The sequence below is a fragment of the Oncorhynchus nerka genome, linkage group LG2 (genome assembly GCF_034236695.1).
Source record: "Oncorhynchus nerka isolate Pitt River linkage group LG2, Oner_Uvic_2.0, whole genome shotgun sequence".
NCBI classification, from domain to species: domain Eukaryota; kingdom Metazoa; phylum Chordata; class Actinopteri; order Salmoniformes; family Salmonidae; genus Oncorhynchus; species Oncorhynchus nerka.
The window spans coordinates 29151693-29170129 of record NC_088397.1 but is presented as its reverse complement, the minus strand read 5'-3'; the positions used below and the strand labels follow the sequence as shown (position 1 = coordinate 29170129).

The 18437-nt window shown below is 44.3% G+C and overlaps 2 protein-coding genes across 3 annotated transcripts; both read left to right on the top strand.

Annotated features, from left to right (window-relative positions):
* Nucleotides 1-6581: 6581 nt before the first annotated feature.
* On the top strand, nt 6582-8721 carry LOC115134044 (insulin-like growth factor-binding protein complex acid labile subunit). Its single transcript, XM_065025707.1, has 4 exons — nt 6582-6733; nt 7033-7376; nt 7549-7713; nt 7844-8721. Exons 2-4 carry the CDS (start codon nt 7048-7050, stop codon nt 8409-8411), a joined length of 1062 nt encoding a protein of 353 aa, XP_064881779.1. The 5' UTR covers nt 6582-6733; nt 7033-7047; the 3' UTR covers nt 8412-8721.
* A 152-nt stretch (nt 8722-8873) lies between these two features.
* LOC115134028 (major facilitator superfamily domain-containing protein 6-A-like) lies at nt 8874-17951 on the top strand. 2 transcript variants are annotated; one of them, XM_065025696.1, is made up of 11 exons: nt 8874-9194; nt 9835-11147; nt 11305-11375; nt 11606-11660; nt 11795-12123; nt 12816-12913; nt 15703-15864; nt 16147-16245; nt 16409-16494; nt 16632-16832; nt 17094-17951. In XM_065025696.1, exons 2-11 carry the CDS (start codon nt 9837-9839, stop codon nt 17094-17096), a joined length of 2415 nt encoding a protein of 804 aa, XP_064881768.1. In that variant the 5' UTR covers nt 8874-9194; nt 9835-9836; the 3' UTR covers nt 17097-17951. The 2 variants fall into 2 exon arrangements, with proteins under 2 accessions (XP_064881768.1, XP_064881766.1); XM_065025694.1 differs by having other exon boundaries at nt 8878-9194; nt 17353-17951.
* The last annotated feature ends 486 nt before the right edge of the window (nt 17952-18437 follow it).

The following is an 18437-nucleotide window of genomic DNA, read 5'->3' as shown; positions in this document are numbered from 1 at the left end:
TACCTTCTCCCCTACTCCTCTCTCCCTCTCTGTCCCCTCTACCTTCTCCCCTCTCCTCTCCTCTCTGTCCCCTCTACCTTCTCCCCTAATCCTCTCTCCCTCTCTGTCCCTCTACCTTCTCCCCTAACTCCTCTCTCCCTCTCTGTCCCCTCTACCTTCTCCCCTACTCCTCTCTCCCTCTCTGTCCCCTCTACCTTCTCCCCTACTCCTCTCTCCCTCTCTGTCCCCTCTACCTTCTCCCCTAATCCTCTCTCTCCCTCTCTGTCACCTCTACCTTCTCCCCTAATCCTCTCTCCCTCTCTGTCCCCTCTACCTTCTCCCCTACTCCTCTCTCCCTCTCTGTCCCCTCTACCTTCTCCCCTACTCCTCTCTCCCTCTCTGTCCCCTCTACCTTCTCCCCTTCTCCTCTCTCCCTCTCCGTCTTCTCTCTGCCTCTAAACTCAACAGGAATTCATTCCTCCCCTCTCAGCCCAGATGGACCACTGAGTCAGTCTCTCCAATCAGCCTCTGACGTACGGATGCAGCCTGTTCCTCAGCAGAACGACACATCCAAATATTTACATATGAATTACCCCATCACCACAGTGACCTTTCTCCAAAAATTCCCTCCTGGTAGTTTTCCCTCCTCAGTTCCTTCTCTTCCATCTCGGCCCATTTCTGTGTGTCATCCTGCTCTGAATTGTCAGGTTCACTAACCATCTGGGTTAGCCAAGGGAAAGTGAATCTCTCTTGGTTTTATCAAAGGCTTTCTGAGAGGGAGCAAATGTTCCTTGGTCCTCTGTTGTTTCGATATGGTTATGTGTGTGTGTGTGTGTGTGTGCGTGCGTGCGTGCGTGCGTGCGTGCGTGCGTGCGTGTGTGTGTGTGCCTTGCACAATCAAGGCAAGTGCTAGGAATTCCTTCCAAAACCCTGTGAAATAGTCACATTGTGTGACCATAATCCACCTAATACCATAGTCCCATATTAAATGATGTTTGTACAAACACTTTACTCCTGAGTTGACCTAACTCCACATTAGTTCCACAGGTTTGAGGAAATCCTCTCCAACAAAGCATTACTCGGTAGCTGACTGCATGAACCAGTGGGATCTGTTGCATATCTTTGCCAAACACCACACAAGAGGTCTCCCCACAATCGTATACCGTGTAGAGATAATATACGCCATCTGGCAGACCCTTTCCCCCACAGCAACCTACTTTCATGCATGCGCACATTTTTGTTTGTATTGGGTGGCCACAGCGGGAATCGAACCCACAACTTTGGTGTTGCAAGCACCATGCTCTACCGACTGAGTCACACAGGGAAAGAAAAACGTGGTCCACATTATTCAACGTGTCTCTATATAACACATTGTAATATCCACATAACAGAATAAGGAGGAATCAAAACAAATTCCTGTGGGTCTTTTTGACCCACATTCAACAATGTGTGTGTGTGTGTGTGTGTGTGTGTAGCTCTCTCTGTATGTGTTATGCGTTATACAAGCGTGACTGAGCATGTGTTTGTGGGTCGGTTGGGCCTGTGTGTTTGGTGTGTGTCATTCAAACAGCGGATATCATTTGTTGGGCCACAACAACACATACACTGTGCAGCTGAAGCAGGTCTCCAGTCATGCGTGGCTTGCTGCCTACCTTAGTGTCTCTTTACCGCTTGGCTGGCAAAGCCGCCCGGTGCCACAGGGCGTTGTTTACCAATTTAGTTATATAGCCTATAGCCTATAGCACCATTTCCTCTAACAGAAGGCTGTACTGTATTTGAGGCATGTGTTTTCTACTAACACCTCATAGGAATGAGTCATGCAGCAGTCCCAGTCCCAGTCCCAGTCCCAGTGCCACATCTGTGGATCCCTGGCCCACTCCCCTTGTTGTGGTTGGATGTTGACGTGAGTCGCATACAATCAGCACTGGCTATGTTAATACCCTCCTTCTTCCTTCCTTCCTTCCACACACACACACACACACACACACACACCCTCTTCCTCGCTGTCTGTCTGTGTGAGGTGCTACATTTGACGTTGGTTAGTGTGAACGTTCAGTCTGGCCATCCTGCTGCTCCCAATCTGTTCCTACAGCTAAAAATAAGAACACTGCAGCAAGTTACGTTACGCTGCTGCAAATGTTACCAAGTTTGTTGGACAGCCTGGACAGCTTAGACAGCTTGGTTTGGAGTGCAAAGTGACTGTTTTCACAGCTCTTTCTCACACATTCCCATAAACTCTGATCACCCCACACATGTTCTATTTCAAATTAAACTGCTCAAATTGGCCATAAGCTTCTGTCTGTTGAGTCAAAGTGCACAGGATCATTGGTAGGTTCACTTTCTCTCTCTCTCTCTCTCTCTCGTGCTCTCTTTCTCTTTCTTTCTCTCTCTCCCTTTCTCTTGTTCTCTCTCTCTCACTCTCTCTCTCCCTCTTTCTCTTTCTCTCTCTCTCTCTCTCTCTCTCTCTCTCTCTCTTTCTCTCTCTCTCTCTCTCTAGTCTCATTTACAGGCTAATGCATGCTGGTGGAAACTGGTCTGATGGATCTGTGAGTGTCACACCCTGATCTGTTTCACCTGTCTTTGTGCTTGTCTCCACCCCCCTCCAAGTATCACCCATCTTCCCCATTATCCCCAGTGTACTTATACCTATTTTCTCTGTTTGTCTGTTGCCTTTTCGTTTTGTTTCGTCAAGCCTGCCCACGTTTTTCCCGGGCTCTAGTCTTTCTCTAGTTCCTGTTTTCTATCTTTGTTTGACCATGTGTTTGACCATTCTGCCTGCCCTGACCCTGAGCCTGCCTGCCATTCTGTACCTTGTCACACCACACTAGATTACTGACCTCTGCTTGCCCTGACCCTTAGCCTGCCTGCCGTTCTGTACCTTTCAGACTCTGCTCTGGACCACTGACCTCTGACCTGTCGTTTTCCTGCCCCCCCTGTTTCTGTAATAAACTTTTGTTACTTCGAAACTGTCTGCATCTGGGTTTTCTCCTGAGCCTTGACATGTGAGGACCATTGGCAGGACTAGAGGTCCTCAGACAGTCGTTCTAATGTTTTTCAATGTGCTGATCAAATGTGACCCAAACATTGGCTTGAGTCCGAAATGGCACCCTATTGCACTACTTTTGTTTGGGGACCATTGGGCTCTGGTCAGAAGTAGTACTCTGTATAGGGAATAGGGTGCCATTGCGCTGGCATACAATGAGGATAAGAAACTATCTGAATACCACATGACACTCTTCACTTGACATGATCAACATGACAGCAAAAATACAATAGCAGTTGGTACATGCAGTACCAAATTCAAAGCTAGAAGGTACTGTAAAATAGCTTGGTGTGTATTGATTTTAAACGAGTGACTGATACCCTCTGCTGGTCAACAACAGAATCACAGGAGGAGTCATTACATCACAACCACCACAACCCATTTATAAAGATCTGATTCAGGCATCCATGTAGATCTAATGTAGATTTTTACACACATTCATCCACCATTATCGTTCATCTTTAGATGGCTGTGGAATGGGTGGAATTGGAAATAACTGGGTCTAATGTTAGAATGTTGATTTCACTTAGGTCACTCGTTGTTTCTACTGACACATCCATTGTCCCTACAGGTCTGGCAGCACGGTGTGTAGAGGTGTATCCTACTACAGAACCATGATATAGAATGTCTAGAGAGGTCATCCCGTTACTTGTGAGCTTCCATTGGACGTTCTCTCAATCCAACTGCTCCAGCTGTTGGTCAAAATCATGTCTTTAATCAATCATGTATCCCACAGCTAGGCTGGAGCAGGTGACAGGTGTCTCCATGACAACCCCTGTTCCATCACACCGCAGTGACAGATGAGACTCTGGGACACTGGGACAGATCAAGGGCAATGTGGAGCACGGTGACGTCACCATCACTGCGGTCTGTGTAATCCGGGGCGGGGATGACAAATTCATCAGTGGTATTCTTGCAGTAATTCGCAAGTCTTCTGATGCTGCTTATAGAGATATTTACATTGATTTGGCCCCTGTGAGGTTGCCTTCTTGCAGCTGTAGTCTTGTGGCTCTGACAGAGACCATCCTTTGTTTATAGGACTTATAAGGGGGAGGCTTACCGATGCACTCCTTCCAGTACCGGCCCTCTCTCTGTTCTTACATGTGGACAACAGATAAAACCCTGGATGTCACTGGATGTACAACACTGTTCAGAGGACAAGCAGGAAAAGGTATGTGTCATTAACCTTTTGCATTGACTGTTGTTTCCCTCCACAAACATGACATTATGTGTTTGACTTTTGGCATCGTTCAAAAGGTATTGTTGATGCAAATGAAGTCAATCTACCAACAGAAAAGCCATAGGGGAAATTAGAGTAATGGGATGTTGTTTCAGTAAGATAATAAGGTAAAATAATATTGCAAAAGTAAAGATATCCAAACACGATTAGGGTAGGTCACTACTTAGTAAAAAGTATATATTTTATGGAATGTTAAAATAATGTATATCAATTGCACACACTTACTTTGCATTAGGCATGGAACTAAATATGATCTATAATCTGTCCAGTCAGTCTTCTATAAGTATAGTGAACAAAAATACAAACACAAAATGTAAAGTATTGGTCCCATGTTTCATGAACTGAAATAAAAGATCCCAGAAATGTTCCATAAGCACAAAAAGCTTATTTCTTAGCCAAGATAATCCATCCACTTGACAGGTGTGGCATATCAAGAAGCTAATTAAACAACATGGTTATTACACTGGTGCACCTTGTGCTGGTCACACAACACAATGCCATAGATGTCTCAAGTTTTTAGGGAGCGTGCAATTGGCATGTTGACTGCAGGAATATCCACCTGAGCTGTTGCCAGAGAATTTAATGTTCATTTCTCTAACATAAGCCGTTTCCCACGTTGTTATCGAGAATTTGGCAGTACGTCCAACCGGCCACACAACTGCAGACCACATGTCACCACGCCAGTCCAAGACCTCCACATTTGCCTTCATCTGCAGGACGCATAAGCTATGGACAACAAACACGATTGCATTTTATCGATGGCAATTTGAATGCCATGACGAGATCCTGAGGCCCATTGTCGTGCCATTCATTCGTCTCCCTCACCTTATGTTTCAGCATGATAATGCACGGCCCCATGTCGCATGTCACAATTCCTGGAAGCTGAAAATGTCCCAGTTCTTCTATGGACTGCATACTCACCAGACATGTCACCAATTGAGCATGTGTGGGATGCTCTGGATCGACGTGTATGACAGCTTCTTCCAGTTCCCGCCAATCTCCAGAAACTTCACACAGCCATTGAAGAAGAGTGTGACAACATTCCACAGGCCACAATCAACTTCCTAATCAGCTCTATGCGAAGGAGATGTGTTGCGCTGCATGGAGCACACGGTGGTCACACCAGAAACTGCCTAGTTTTCTGATCCACACCCCTACTTTTATTTAAAGGTATTTGTAACCCCCAGATGCATATCTGTATTCCCAGTCATGTGACATCCATAGATTATGACCTAATGATTTTATTTCAATTGACTGATTTCCTTATATGAACTGTAACTCAGAAATTGTTGCATGTTGCGTTTATATTTTTGTTCAGTGTACGATTTGTGTGGCAGACTAAAGATCTGCTATATTGAAATATCAATACTTTGTTTCCAGTCACAGACAGAATTGTCCAGGTCAGGCCTTGCTGGAAAACCAGAGGCCAGAATGAAACTCAAACCCCTACACAACTCTGTCTAACTTCTCTTTCATAGCAGACACCTGATCTACAGTCATTGGATTATGTATGCCACTGAGCAGACGCTATTATCTAAAACAGGGTCTCCCAAACTCGGTCCTGGGGCCCCCTCTGGGTCCACGTCTTGGTTTTTGCCCTAGCAGCTGTGTCAGCTGATTTCAAATAGTCAAAGCTTGATGATGAGTTGGTTATTTGAATAAGCTGTGTAGCACAGGGGGGAAAACAAAACATGTACCCAGTGGAGGCCCCAGGACTGAGTTTGGGAAACTCTGATCTAAAGCAACTTACAGTTCAGGGAATGCATACCTTTTTAGTAGGATGTGTGTGTGTATTTAATACACCCAGGAATTGAACCCACAGCATTGTGGATGCTAGCTCCATGCACTTGCTAACTGAGCTACACAACACAACAGATACGTAGAGGAGAAGCTAGCTATCCACAAGCATCCACCATGAAGAAACCATTTCTGTCTTTCACATGGTGATCGGGAAAAGGCTTATGTGGGTAAACTGAGATGTCAGATTAACATGGATTGACTGAAGGATAGAAATTGACACTAAATTAGGGATTTGGTTGGAATTACTATCATCTTTCTCACTGCAGTTCAACAGGTTCAGCAGATAAATATCTGATTCATCAACTAGGCTACATAAATGGTGGATCATCTCACTCCCTTCCACCCCTGTAGACACCTGCTGTCCTTAAATCACAAAACCCACACACTCATGTTTCAAAGAAGGAAGTATCGCCTTATTCTCAGATGTTGCCCCAGTTCACAAGCAATCTCTTTAAACCCCCTCTCCTCTCCTCTCCAGCCCCCTCCTCATCAGAGATGTGAATTATTGACTCTCTCTCTCTCTCTCAACAGCAACAGCCCTGAACAATAGGGCCACCCTTCTGTCTGCGTTCTGAGGGCCATCTGGTTCCCTCGGTACGTTTTCCACCAGACAAGTTGTTGATAGAACAACAGCGGGGTGAATGAAGACAGATCTGCTGCTCCTCACACATGTAAGGCGTTCATGTTTTCTCTTTATTTTATTACGGCCAAATTGCCATATTTGGTCATAATGGATGCTTTGTTGTAGACTGTTGTGTCAGGGATACTTGTATAAATGGTAACATACTTCCTGAACGTTTTCAGGGCTATATTACTCAACTCCATTACGCTATCTAGAATCCGGGTTCCGAAATTACAACACAACAACATGCAAATAGACTGCAGTTGCTAGTGTACTTACAGCCTTAATACACAGGTACAACAACTTTATGTTAAGCGTTACCACACTTTCTCTGTCTCGTTGTTTCAGGCGTAAGGGGCCAAAATGCAGTACTTCTTTAGTCTCCTACTGTTGATGGCGGTTTACTCCAAGTCTCGCAGCAGCCCGTGCGAGAAAGGCTGCGACTGTCACGAGGAACTGAAACTCACCACGTGCACTGACGCCCTCTTTACCCAACTGCCCAACCACATCCCTCCTTACACGGAGCACCTGGACCTTTCTATGAACCTTCTAACCTTTATTCCGAAGAGTTCCTTCCGAATGGAACGCAAACTGAGGGTTCTGCTTATAAAGGACAACAACATCAGCGCTGTGGCCGACGGGGCCTTCACCCAGCTAGAGTTCCTTCAGAAGTTGGACCTGAGTTGTAACAGGTAGTGGGATGTTTTTCCTGGCCGCCGTGCTCTTGTTTTTGTTTTGCTCTTTTGTGGTCTTACTGTAAAGCACTTTGTGACAACTGTTCATGTCAAAGGGGTTTTGTCAATTCAATTTGATGGATGGATGGATGGATAGATTCATTGATTGATTTATCGATTGATTAAACAGGATCTCGTCCCTGAGCGAGAGCTTCTCCCTGGGCCTGAATGCTCTGAGAGAGCTGCAGCTGAGCCACAACCACCTGCACACCCTGCACAGCAAGAGCTTCATGCACCTGGATGGACTACAGAGGCTCAACCTTACTGGCAACGCCATTCATAACATCCAGGTGAGGTTGTTTTTACTTTTGTTGATCATCATCAAATAAAGTGATACAGGGCTTATACAATTCGATTCTATTCCGTTCTATTTTACTATATTGTATTGTGTTTTATTTTATTTTGTTCTATTCCATCCAGGTGAGGTCCTTTGGCTCCATGTCCACCTTGCGGCAGCTCCACCTGGAGGGCAACCATCTCGTCTCCCTGAACAATGGGGTGTTCTCCATGCTGAAGTCCCTGGAGGTCCTCAACCTGCAGGGGAACCAGATCAACAAGACCCAAGAGGGTGTCTTCACACCCATGACCTCCCTGGCCCTGCTCAACCTGGCCCACAACCAGATGAGCACCATCTACTTCAAGACCTTCCTAAGCATCCACACCTACAGTACCCATATCCTGTTGGAAGGAAACCCCTGGAACTGCAATTGTGACCTGCAGAAAGTGTTCCACAAGCTTAGAAGTGTTCAAAGGCTGTTCTTGGATGATTACTATAATCTTAGCTGTAATGCTCCGCCAGAACTAGCGAACTACAGGTTGATGGATGTGGATACGGAGCTGTGTTTCGCCGAGGTGGTTATTGTGCTGATTATCACGATCACCGTGATGATAACAGTGTTGGGGGCCATCGTCATGGCGGAGAGGAAGAGAAAGAAGAAGAAGAGGGGAAAGCATTGGACGGAGCAGGGCAACTTGTCTGACTCAGATCACTAGGGATTGACTTTTTCTCGGCAACTCAATCCTTTTAATAAATTTGTACAGTAACAGGAAGAAAATATATATCTGAGACAGTTAAAAGTGTCATATTTTAAAGGGCATTTAGTAGGCTATTGTACAATTTCACCAAGTATTTATTGTACACAAATGCATTAATCAATTACTCAATATGTACACTTTTTGCATTTGTAATAATACCAGAATCTGTAGTGTTCTATTATATACTTTGAAATACAATATGAACAATACTAACGGTTTGAAAAATAATAAATTCAACGCAATTGAAATGTGCACTAGCCGCATTGTACTCTAGCCGCATATCCATTTCCTTTATGATGTAAGAAATATACATTTTATATATATATATATCTTTTTTAGAAACAATAACAATTGCACATCTTGCCTTCACACTTCGTTATAAACATGCTCTTAATGCATTTACAGTAGTAGTTGGTGTATGTTGACGGGCAGCGGGGACACTATTTGGGAGGTTGGGTTCGCTTTAACAGATAGCAGAGGCGTCACACGAGGTCCGTCGTCTGGGCGAATCGAGTTCGGAGTTCCAGTCTAAGCGAAATGGCCTGAACTAGGATGTGTTTATTAAGGATATTACTTATGGTATATCATCGGTATCATGGATGCATAGGATAACGACGGAATAAGCTGCATTGTAGGCAATGCAGAAAGCTTTCGATTTCAGACGGGGAGACACAACTGCCACCGCCGAACCTGCCTAGTCAAGGTTGAAAGAATAGGAACGCGGACCGGGGACTTTTGCAGGTAAGATTGATGAGATCATCGGTGTGTCCAAGCTCATTTCCAATTTAAAGAAAACTGTGCTAATTCACATTTTTTACGTTTTATTTTATTTGATTGCGTATCTAAAATAGTATGATTTAAGTGCGCTGTTCAGCACTGTTTAAAGTAAACGTACTTTTATTTCTTCAATTTGGTGTGAAGTGTTATTTGAAACATGCATTTCGTTTACACTTCCGCATTGGACGGTGAAATGTATTTTTTCACTGGTTTCACCGGTTCTTCTGATATGACTTTCCCACTCACGAGCAACATGAGTTACTAGGTTGTAACAATGTTACTATATTTGTTACACCACTTGTGCAACTTGTTGAAGCCTAATATTTATTGTAGCCAATTCTATGCTAAACATATTTACTGTATAGCATAGTGTTTCAATATGCTTTGTGTTGTAATCACGAAAGACAAATATATATATATATATATATATATATATATATATATATATTAGTTAAGCAAACTTTACTATGCATATTGTTAACCAGCACATCAAGTACATGAAGTAGGTAAGTAACAAGTGGTTTCCGTTTCCTGTGTAACATCAATATGTAACATCAATATGCGTAGGTTCCAGTAAACATGAATCTAACTTCCTGCCTTCCAGAGATGGCTGCGGACGACAAAGTGGTAATCCTATCGGATGACGAAGAGGACCAGAAGAGGAAGTACGTCCTGGACGAACCCTTCAACACTCTTTCCCTGGAGCTGCAGACCGACCGAGAGCCAGTGTCTGCTGCAGCATCAGACACACAGTCTGCTCCAGAGACACCCATGGCCTCGCCACTGAAAGACCTAGGCTGCTTTGAGAGGATGTGCCTTCGAGTCAACTCCCAGCTCCTCATCTCCAAGATCTTCTACTTCTTCTTCTATGCAGCATACGGATCCCTGCACCCACTCCTAGCCGTCTACTACAAACAGCTAGGGATGTCACCAAGCCGTAGTGGACTGTTGGTTGGGATCCGGTACTTTATAGAGTTCTGCAGTGCGCCATTCTGGGGAGTGGTGGCCGATCGTTTTAAGAAAGGGAAGCCATTGTTGCTGTTCTCTGTGCTGTGTTGGTTGGTGTTCAACTGTGGCATCGGCTTTGTCAAACCAGCTGCCATGGTCTGTAAGGAGAAGGTGGACATCACCACTGTGGCTCCACCAATACTCCCCTTGACGACAATGATACCAATTAACGGCTCGCTACCGGACGTTTCCACCAATCACACGAGGAGAAGTCGTCGGGATTTGTTTCGAAGTTACTTTCCTAGCTTCCTTTTTGTTTTGAATGGCCGTGATTCTGGCTATAGTGTACGCCGCAGGCATAGAAGAGGTGCTGATAGCAATACCACCCAATCCACAGGGGTGTCTTACGAGCAGAACAATGGCACGGCAACAACCACTTACACCCCCACCCATGCCCAACCCAGAGTGGTGCCTAATGAGCAAGCCAATACCACTCAGCTTTTACTGAATACCACAACTATGCCACTAACCACTAAAAACCCCACCCTTGCCCCTAACCATGCCCCCACCACACATTCCATATTGGTGCCTCACGAGCAGGGCAATACCACTCAAGCTACACCAAATACTACTTCAACAACTATGGCAACCACTACCCCTGCTCCCACCCAACCCAGAGAGTACATCATTGAGTACAACGAGGATCAGGTAGAGAGCATCTTTCTCCTAATCCTCTTGGTCATCATCGTGGGGGAGTTCTTCAGCACGCCGGCAGTCACCATTGTGGACACGGTGACGTTACAGTACCTGGGGAAGCACCGGGACCGCTACGGCCTGCAGAGAATGTGGGGGTCCCTTGGCTGGGGCGTGACCATGCTGCTAGTGGGTATCTGGATAGACCACACCCACCTTACGCTGCTCATCGACGGCGTGGTCGGCTGTATCCTGCCCGAATATAAGAACTACCAGGTGATGTATGACATTGAACATGTGACAAATAATAAGCAATGGGTCGCTAAGGACGACATAGTTGATGCGTAAATACAAACGGAGTTAATTAAATTTGTTCAGTTGTTCACTCATTCATACATTCACTCATTCTCTCTTTCTTTCATTCCTTGTCCAGGTGGCCTTCATAGTGTTTGGAGTGATGATGGGCCTGGCCCTGGTGGTAGCAACACAATTCTACTTCGACAGGTAATAGGGGCAGACACAATTTAAATTATGTTTGAAACCCTACCCTTTTAGCTTTGCCTTAAATCAATGATTTTATTCTTATTTTAGACTTTCTTTTTGTTTTATGTACTTTTATTCGTCTATTTTATACAATTGCTGTTTGTTTTTAATATCTTTCATTTTATTATTTTACTGTAAATGTGTGGTGGTTTTAAATGATCTTTTAAATGAAGTTTGATTTGATTTGACAGTGGGGACTACAGACAGGAGTTGTCTCAGAGGCCCCAGGAGGTAGAGATACCACAGGTAAATCAACTGGAAAATTAAAACTCACACTAAGTGGAATAGTCTTTCTAATTTCTTTAGCAGAAGTAAATACTGCTTTAAATAGAATATTTTTATTATTATTATTTGTTTCACACCTTATTTTTGTCAAACAGGTAGGCGGGAACGTGGCATCTCCAGAGGGGAGCGAGAGCTCCACCTCGGACCAGACCCCCATCACCCCAGAGTCCACCATCCCCGAACAGCCTTTCTACTACAGTGACCTCCTCAGGCTGTTCTGTAGTGTTCAGTACAGCACGGTGCTGTTCGTCGCCTGGTTCATGGGCTTCGGTTACGGCTTTGTGTTCACCTTCCTGTATTGGCATCTAGAGGACCTGAAGGGGACCACCACGCTGTTTGGTGTGTGTTCGGTTCTGAGTCATGTGTCGGAGCTGGCTGCTTACTTCACCAGTCATAAGTTTATTGAGCTGGTGGGACACATCAGGTAAGGATGGGGTTGTTGTTGTTGTTGTTGTTTTGGGGAGGGTGGTGGAGGAAGGTATATCGCATTATCCATCTCTTTTAGCCAAATCTTTTACCAGAAACAGCAGCAGCAACAACAACAACAAAAGCACACAGTATTTTCTGAAACTGAGGATTTCCACATTCTCTATCCCGTTTCACCTCAGCTAGACATGCTGCATGTAAACAAATTGTGTTCATTTAGAGTGCCTCTTGCTTGAACGTCACACAGACCTATACTATAGTCAGCGTATACTATAGTCAGACAGACAGACCTAGCACAGAGCAGGGACATTTGAGAGTGTGGTGTTATGTTTAAGGAGAGAGGGCCATCACTCTATCAGCTCTGTGTGACCTATGTCATTTTGACACACAAACATTCTTCTCTTAACATCTTGGGTGGTTATAACCCGGCAAGTAATGCAGTTACCTATTAGTGCAAAGGTCTCAAGAGGAATTTGTGCCACTGCTTTTTGCCTCACCAGTTCAATGGGCACTGTACGCAAAGAGTCATACTAACTATGCCTGGTAGGGCATCTCTTTGGACCTGAGATAATTAACGCGACAAAAGACGCTGATCTGTTTGCTTCCTCTTAATAACTTTTGCTCGGAGTACCTAACCTCTGAAAATCTCATCACTAATTTCTTTCTTTCCTCCCTGTTTTCCTAACTTAGGGTCTTGTACATTGGCTTGGCATGTAACACAGCACGCTACCTGTACATTTCTTACTTGGAGAATGCATGGATAGTTCTGCCTATGGAGGTCTTGCAAGGTAAGAGAGAGCAGGTCCGACATTGACGTTACTTCCTGTTGACATCTGACTGAGGAAAGGTTCAAATTTGAGTCCGTTGTTAAGGGCTGTAGAGCCTCAGTAAAGTACATCTTAGGATGGGAATCTCTGTTGTTTCAAGCAATCGCTGCCTTATAAAACACCCTTTTCCATGCCAACGAAACAAGAACAGGATAAGATATAACTTAAAGGAATGTTAATATTGATTTTAAGTGAAAAGGACATTACAGTATCACATCAAAAACAGTCAAATTAAAAGACAGTATCAACAAAAGGAAATTGAATAAGGATATCCTGGTAATGTCATATGACTAGTGAATAGGCACAATGTTACCCCTGTTTGTCTTTCTGTGGTTACAGATGAGAGATTATTTAAGAGCAGGTTGGATGGGTCTTGTCAAACACTGGACAGGAGAATAATACTGTTCCACTCCCTCTTTCAGACACCTTGGGTGCAAAATAACCAATAGGACAGAGGTAGGCAACTAGATCCAGAGTGGGCTGATTTTTGTCGAAGAGAATGGTCGGGGCCCAGAAAATAATTATAATTTGTACACTGCAAATTGACCACAACTAAGCCCAAAAAGAGATTGTATTTTGAGACACAATCATGTATTATATATTTTTTTGGTGTATAAACAGACTTCCTAAATGAAACACATTTTTAGATGAATTCCTGGTGATTTTACACTCTTTTTTTACCCAAAACTACTATGCAAAGTACCAACTGTAAAGTTTGGTGCAGGAGGAATAATAGTCTGGGGTTGTTTTTCATGGTTCGGGCCCCTTAGTTCCAGTGAAGAGAAATATTTTTAAAATCTATTTTTCTCCCCAATTTCGTGGTATCCAATTGGTAGTTACATTCTTGTCTCATTGCTGCAACTCCCATACGGACTCGGAGAGGCGAAGGTCGAGACTCGTGTGTCCTCCAAAACACAACCCAACCAAGCCGCACTGCTTCTTGACACAATGCCCACTTAACCCGGAAGTCAGCCGCACCAATGTGTCGGGGGAAACACCGTACAGCATGCATGTGCCCGGCCCGCCACAGGAGTCGCTAGTGCGCGATGGGACAAGGATATCCCTGCCGGCTAAACCCTTCCCTAACCCGGACGACGCCGGGTCAATTGTGCGCTGCCCCATGGGTCACCCGGTCGCGGATGGCTGTGACAGAGCCTGGACTCGAACCCAGAATCTCTAGTGGTACACCCAGCATTGTGATGCAGTGCCTTAGACCACTGCGCCACTCGGGATCCCCAGTGATGGGAATTCTTAACGCTATAGCATACAATGACATTCTAGATGATTCTGTGCTTCCAACTTTATGGCAACAGTTTGGGAAAGGCCCTTTCCTGTTTCAGCATGACAATGCCCCCGTGTACAAAGCGAGGTCCATACAGAAATGGTTTGTTCGAGATCGGTGTGGAAGAATTTGACTGGCCTGCACAGAACCCTGACCTCAACCCCATCAAACACCTTTGGGATGAATTGGAACGCCGACTGCGAGCCAGGCCTAATCGTCCAACACCAGTGACCGACCTCAGTAATGCTCTTGTGGCTGAATGGAAGTAAGTCCCCACAGCAATGTTCCAACATCTAGTGGAAAGCCTTCCCAGAAGAGTGGAGGCTGTTATAGCAGCAAAAGGGGAACCAACTCCATATTAATGGCCGTGATTTTGGAATGAGAGGTTCGACAAGCAGGTGTCCACATACTTTTGGTCATGTAGTGTATATGATGATTATTTGTTTTTTTTACTAAAGACTTTGGGGGGCCAAAAAGAAAGCCTGTTGCCAACCCCTGCTCTAGGACAGAGGCCCCGTATTGTATAGTGAATGTACTCATCCATGATTCTTGCAAGGAATTTAACTATGGCGTTGTGTTTTGAATGGTGGCGGATAAAATGTCTTATAGGCCTACGCCTCATGACAATTTTTCTAGTAAAAACTTAATACATAAGAATAATCTCGTTATTACTGGTCATTAGTGAGAGGCACTGTTTGCTTTGGTGCTATAGCTTCTTCCTGAACTCTGTCTTAGAGGAGTGTCTTGCAGTCCCAGCCCACAAAGCAAAGTAAGATGACCACCCCGTTACTTCAGCGTAAGGATGTGTGTATATATCTATCCGACGTCTTGAATCTGTGGTCAAGGAATGAGAAGTCCGTCTGCCTGACGGATGATGAATGGAAGTCTAAGTGTCAACACTTCCTTATCTATAGGACTTAAATAAAAGAGAGGTGAGGTTTCCTGTTAGATTGTTTTCCCTATTGGCGCTAATACTACAAGACAGACTGCTTTTTCTTCTATATGACGTTATTATTGAAATAATGTATAACATTTTACGTTTTTTTTGTTGTCATTTCGTAGACACTTATGCAGAGCGACTTACGGGAGAAATTAGGGTTGAGGGCCTTGCTCAAGGGCACATCAACAGATTTTTCACCTAGTCGGCTCAGGGATTCAAACCAGCGACCTTTCGGTTACTGGCCCAACACTCTTAACCGCTAGGCTACCTGCCGCCCCTACTTTGAAGAAGCATTTTTATCCTTATACGCTGTGTAATGTTTAACACCTCCATCAATGCTTGTCCTCTGGCATCATTGACATTATACTCATTTAGCAGACGCTCTTATGCAGAGTTACTTACAGTCGTGAGTGCATAGATTTTCGTACTGTTCCCCGTGGGAATCAAACCTACAACCCTGGCTTACAACAGTATTTCACTTTTCTAACCTTTTGTTTTGTCTTTCTGTCTTGTCTCTTTGTACTGTAGGTGTGACCCATGCGTCCATTTGGGCAGCCTGTATCTCCTACCTGAGTGCCGCGGTGCCCCCAGCTCTGAGGACCTCTGCCCAGGGTATCCTCCAGGGTCTACACCTGGGGCTGGGACGGGGCTGTGGGGCCATGGTGGGGGGAGTCTTCGTCAACTATTTTGGTACGGCTGCGGCGACAACGGCCTCTTTTGACAGTCCCATTTGAGTCGTGAAATGAAGCAACTCTTGACATACAGCCGTGTTTTTATAATAGAACATGATTTTGAGAACCAATGAGTTATACTATTTATTACACATTTATGAACTACATACAAGCCCACTAATAATCAACTGTCTATAAACGATGTATAAACCTTTCATAATCCTGTTAAATGACACCTTTAACATGAAGTGTAACCGTTGTGTTGTTTCTGTGTCTGTTAAGTGCATCTTTCTTTTTCCAGGAGCTGCAGAGACGTTCAGAGGGATTGGAATGGCTTCCCTGGTGATACTCCTCATCTTCTCCTTCATTCAATGTCTGACCGGACAGAACGAGGAAAAGGGTGAGGGACCCTGCACTGTTCGAGGAATTTGTTCTGTATAGAATGGATTAGTGGATTGCTTCATATATTGCACTAAAAACAAAATATTTATAGAACTGCAAACCACCTGTATTTTTAACAGTGTACCATACACAAATAACCTAAATTGTATTCCCCTCAATAGAGGACAGGATGCTAGCAGAGAACATTCCGGTTGCTTCCAGTCCAGTTCCCATCGCTACCATAGACTTGATGCAGAATCAGAACCAGGTCAGAACTCTCCAAATTGTTGTACTGCTTCTTTCAGCAAACCAATTTCCAATTGTGGGACAATGACGTGTACTATTAGTACTACTACTACTAATTACTACTACTACTACTACTACTACTACTACTACTACTGCCAGGTGGGTGTGATGGTGCCCCGCTCTAACCCTAGTCCCCCGGCTAAGAAGACCAAGCACCAGGAGGAGCAGGAGGATGTTAACAGACCGGCCTGGGTGCTGAGTGGATCCCCCTGGGTCACCATAGCCTTCGCTGTCTGCCAGATCAGAGAGATGTACTGCATGGCCAAGAGTAGTCTACCCTCAGAGACACAGCCACTGCAGGTAGGATGATGGATGGTAGTCATCTTATAAAGATGTGTCAAATCTCAATGGGAACTCTTGTCCTCAGATGTGTCAAATCTCAATGGGAACTCTTGTCCTCAGATGTGTCAAATCTCAATGGGAACTCTTGTCCTCAGATGTGTCGAATCCAAAGTTTAAGAATTTCAAGCCCAATTTATGTTATTTTCTTCTTTCTTTTTTTTATAACCTTTTAAATATTTGACTTCAATGGGATTTATTTTTATATCGTATGATTAACAGTGACAATATGTGAACGATTTCTCCCCACGCCTTCATGTGAACTAAAGAAAGGTGAGACTGTGTTTGCTCTTTGTGTGCACTGTAGAGGTGAATTCCACACTGTATTTGTGACATGCGGTGGTGAATGTGGTCAAATGTCCTATGTGCCCGTGTTTGGTTTACTAGTTTAGTGCATGGTTTGATTATATCTTTAGTGTACACAAAACATTTTGTTGTGATTGATTAGCCAATGACGTTCTATTATCTCGTCTGTTGCCAGGAGCAAAATGATCAGAACTCTTCTGAATACAAGGCAGTGGAGACTGAACACAGAGCAACAGAAGTCACCACACCCCCATAACGGTTCCCCCAGGCAGCATACCTAGCAAGGCCCACCCCGCAGAGCACCCCGAATCCCAGCCCTCTCCCATACCAGACTAGGGGAACTCTGTGGAGCAGCCTGCCTTTTTCACCTGGTAACTTTGAGGCTTCACATCAACTGTCTTTCCGGCAGTAGATTAAAGGCTTGAGTTGAGTTTCGAGACGGTACTTACATTCACTCGCGTGTCTCCTTTGGTTCCTGCGACATGTACATTAGGGAAGGGGTAAGGAGCAGTGAGCACTACTCCACATCGATGACTGTCTGCTGTAAAAGGTACTGAGTGATAAGCTTTCTGTGTGTGTGTGTGTGTGATCTGGCATTGTGTAAATAGAATTTGATCTAGAAAGGGTCAAAAGGGATTGTTGCCGTCTAGAATGTAATGTATTTATTTCCTCTGTGTCTTCCTGCACGTGCTTCTGACAATCATGTTATTATTTTGACTCTTGGGATGAAATGATGTGTGTGTAGACAATAAAAATGTATTTGTAGATAAATCATTCACTGCTTTTCTGGTGTCTCAATGATATTATGGCTGTCTATTCCGGCATGTTTTTAAAATCCTAAGAGGAGACACTTGGTGGCAGTAGTGTACCGTATTGAAGTACTAACCCTAAGTGTGTGTGTGTGTGTTCAGGTCAGGGTGTGCGTGCTGTTGCTGCTGATGGGAGTGTGTGGGAGGACAGTAATAGTGTTCTCTTCAGAAACTACACCACAATGCCATCTGCAACATCCCTTGTCTCGGCAGAAAATATAAGCTATATTGATGTTGAAGATGGGAAAAAAAAAAAAGATTTCATTATTGGACTTGTTTCCCCCGAATCGTCTTTGTTTTGAAAACAGCAATTAATGTCCTTCATTATCCTTATTAGGTGTACTCTATATAAAGTGATTCTAATATAACAGTCTCAAGAGACAAGACTGACCGTGGCAGCTGTCTTATACAATATGGTTAAGCCTGTTGTCTACATCTAAGGAATTAATCA

What these genes read in the sequence shown, in the direction of transcription:
- LOC115134044 (XM_065025707.1), top strand. Translation starts at nt 7,048, where the DNA reads ATGCAGTACTTCTTTAGTCTCCTACTGTTGATGGCGGTTTACTCCAAG. An exon ending in TTGGACCTGAGTTGTAACAG is followed by an intron (nt 7,377 to 7,548) that starts GTAGTGGGATGT and finishes TTGATTAAACAG; the next exon opens with GATCTCGTCCCTGAGCGAGA. An exon ending in ATTCATAACATCCAGGTGAG is followed by an intron (nt 7,714 to 7,843) that starts GTTGTTTTTACT and finishes CATCCAGGTGAG; the next exon opens with GTCCTTTGGCTCCATGTCCA.
- LOC115134028 (XM_065025694.1), top strand. Translation starts at nt 9,837, where the DNA reads ATGGCTGCGGACGACAAAGTGGTAATCCTATCGGATGACGAAGAGGAC. An exon ending in GCCTATGGAGGTCTTGCAAG is followed by an intron (nt 12,914 to 15,702) that starts GTAAGAGAGAGC and finishes TTTGTACTGTAG; the next exon opens with GTGTGACCCATGCGTCCATT. An exon ending in TGATGCAGAATCAGAACCAG is followed by an intron (nt 16,495 to 16,631) that starts GTCAGAACTCTC and finishes TACTACTGCCAG; the next exon opens with GTGGGTGTGATGGTGCCCCG.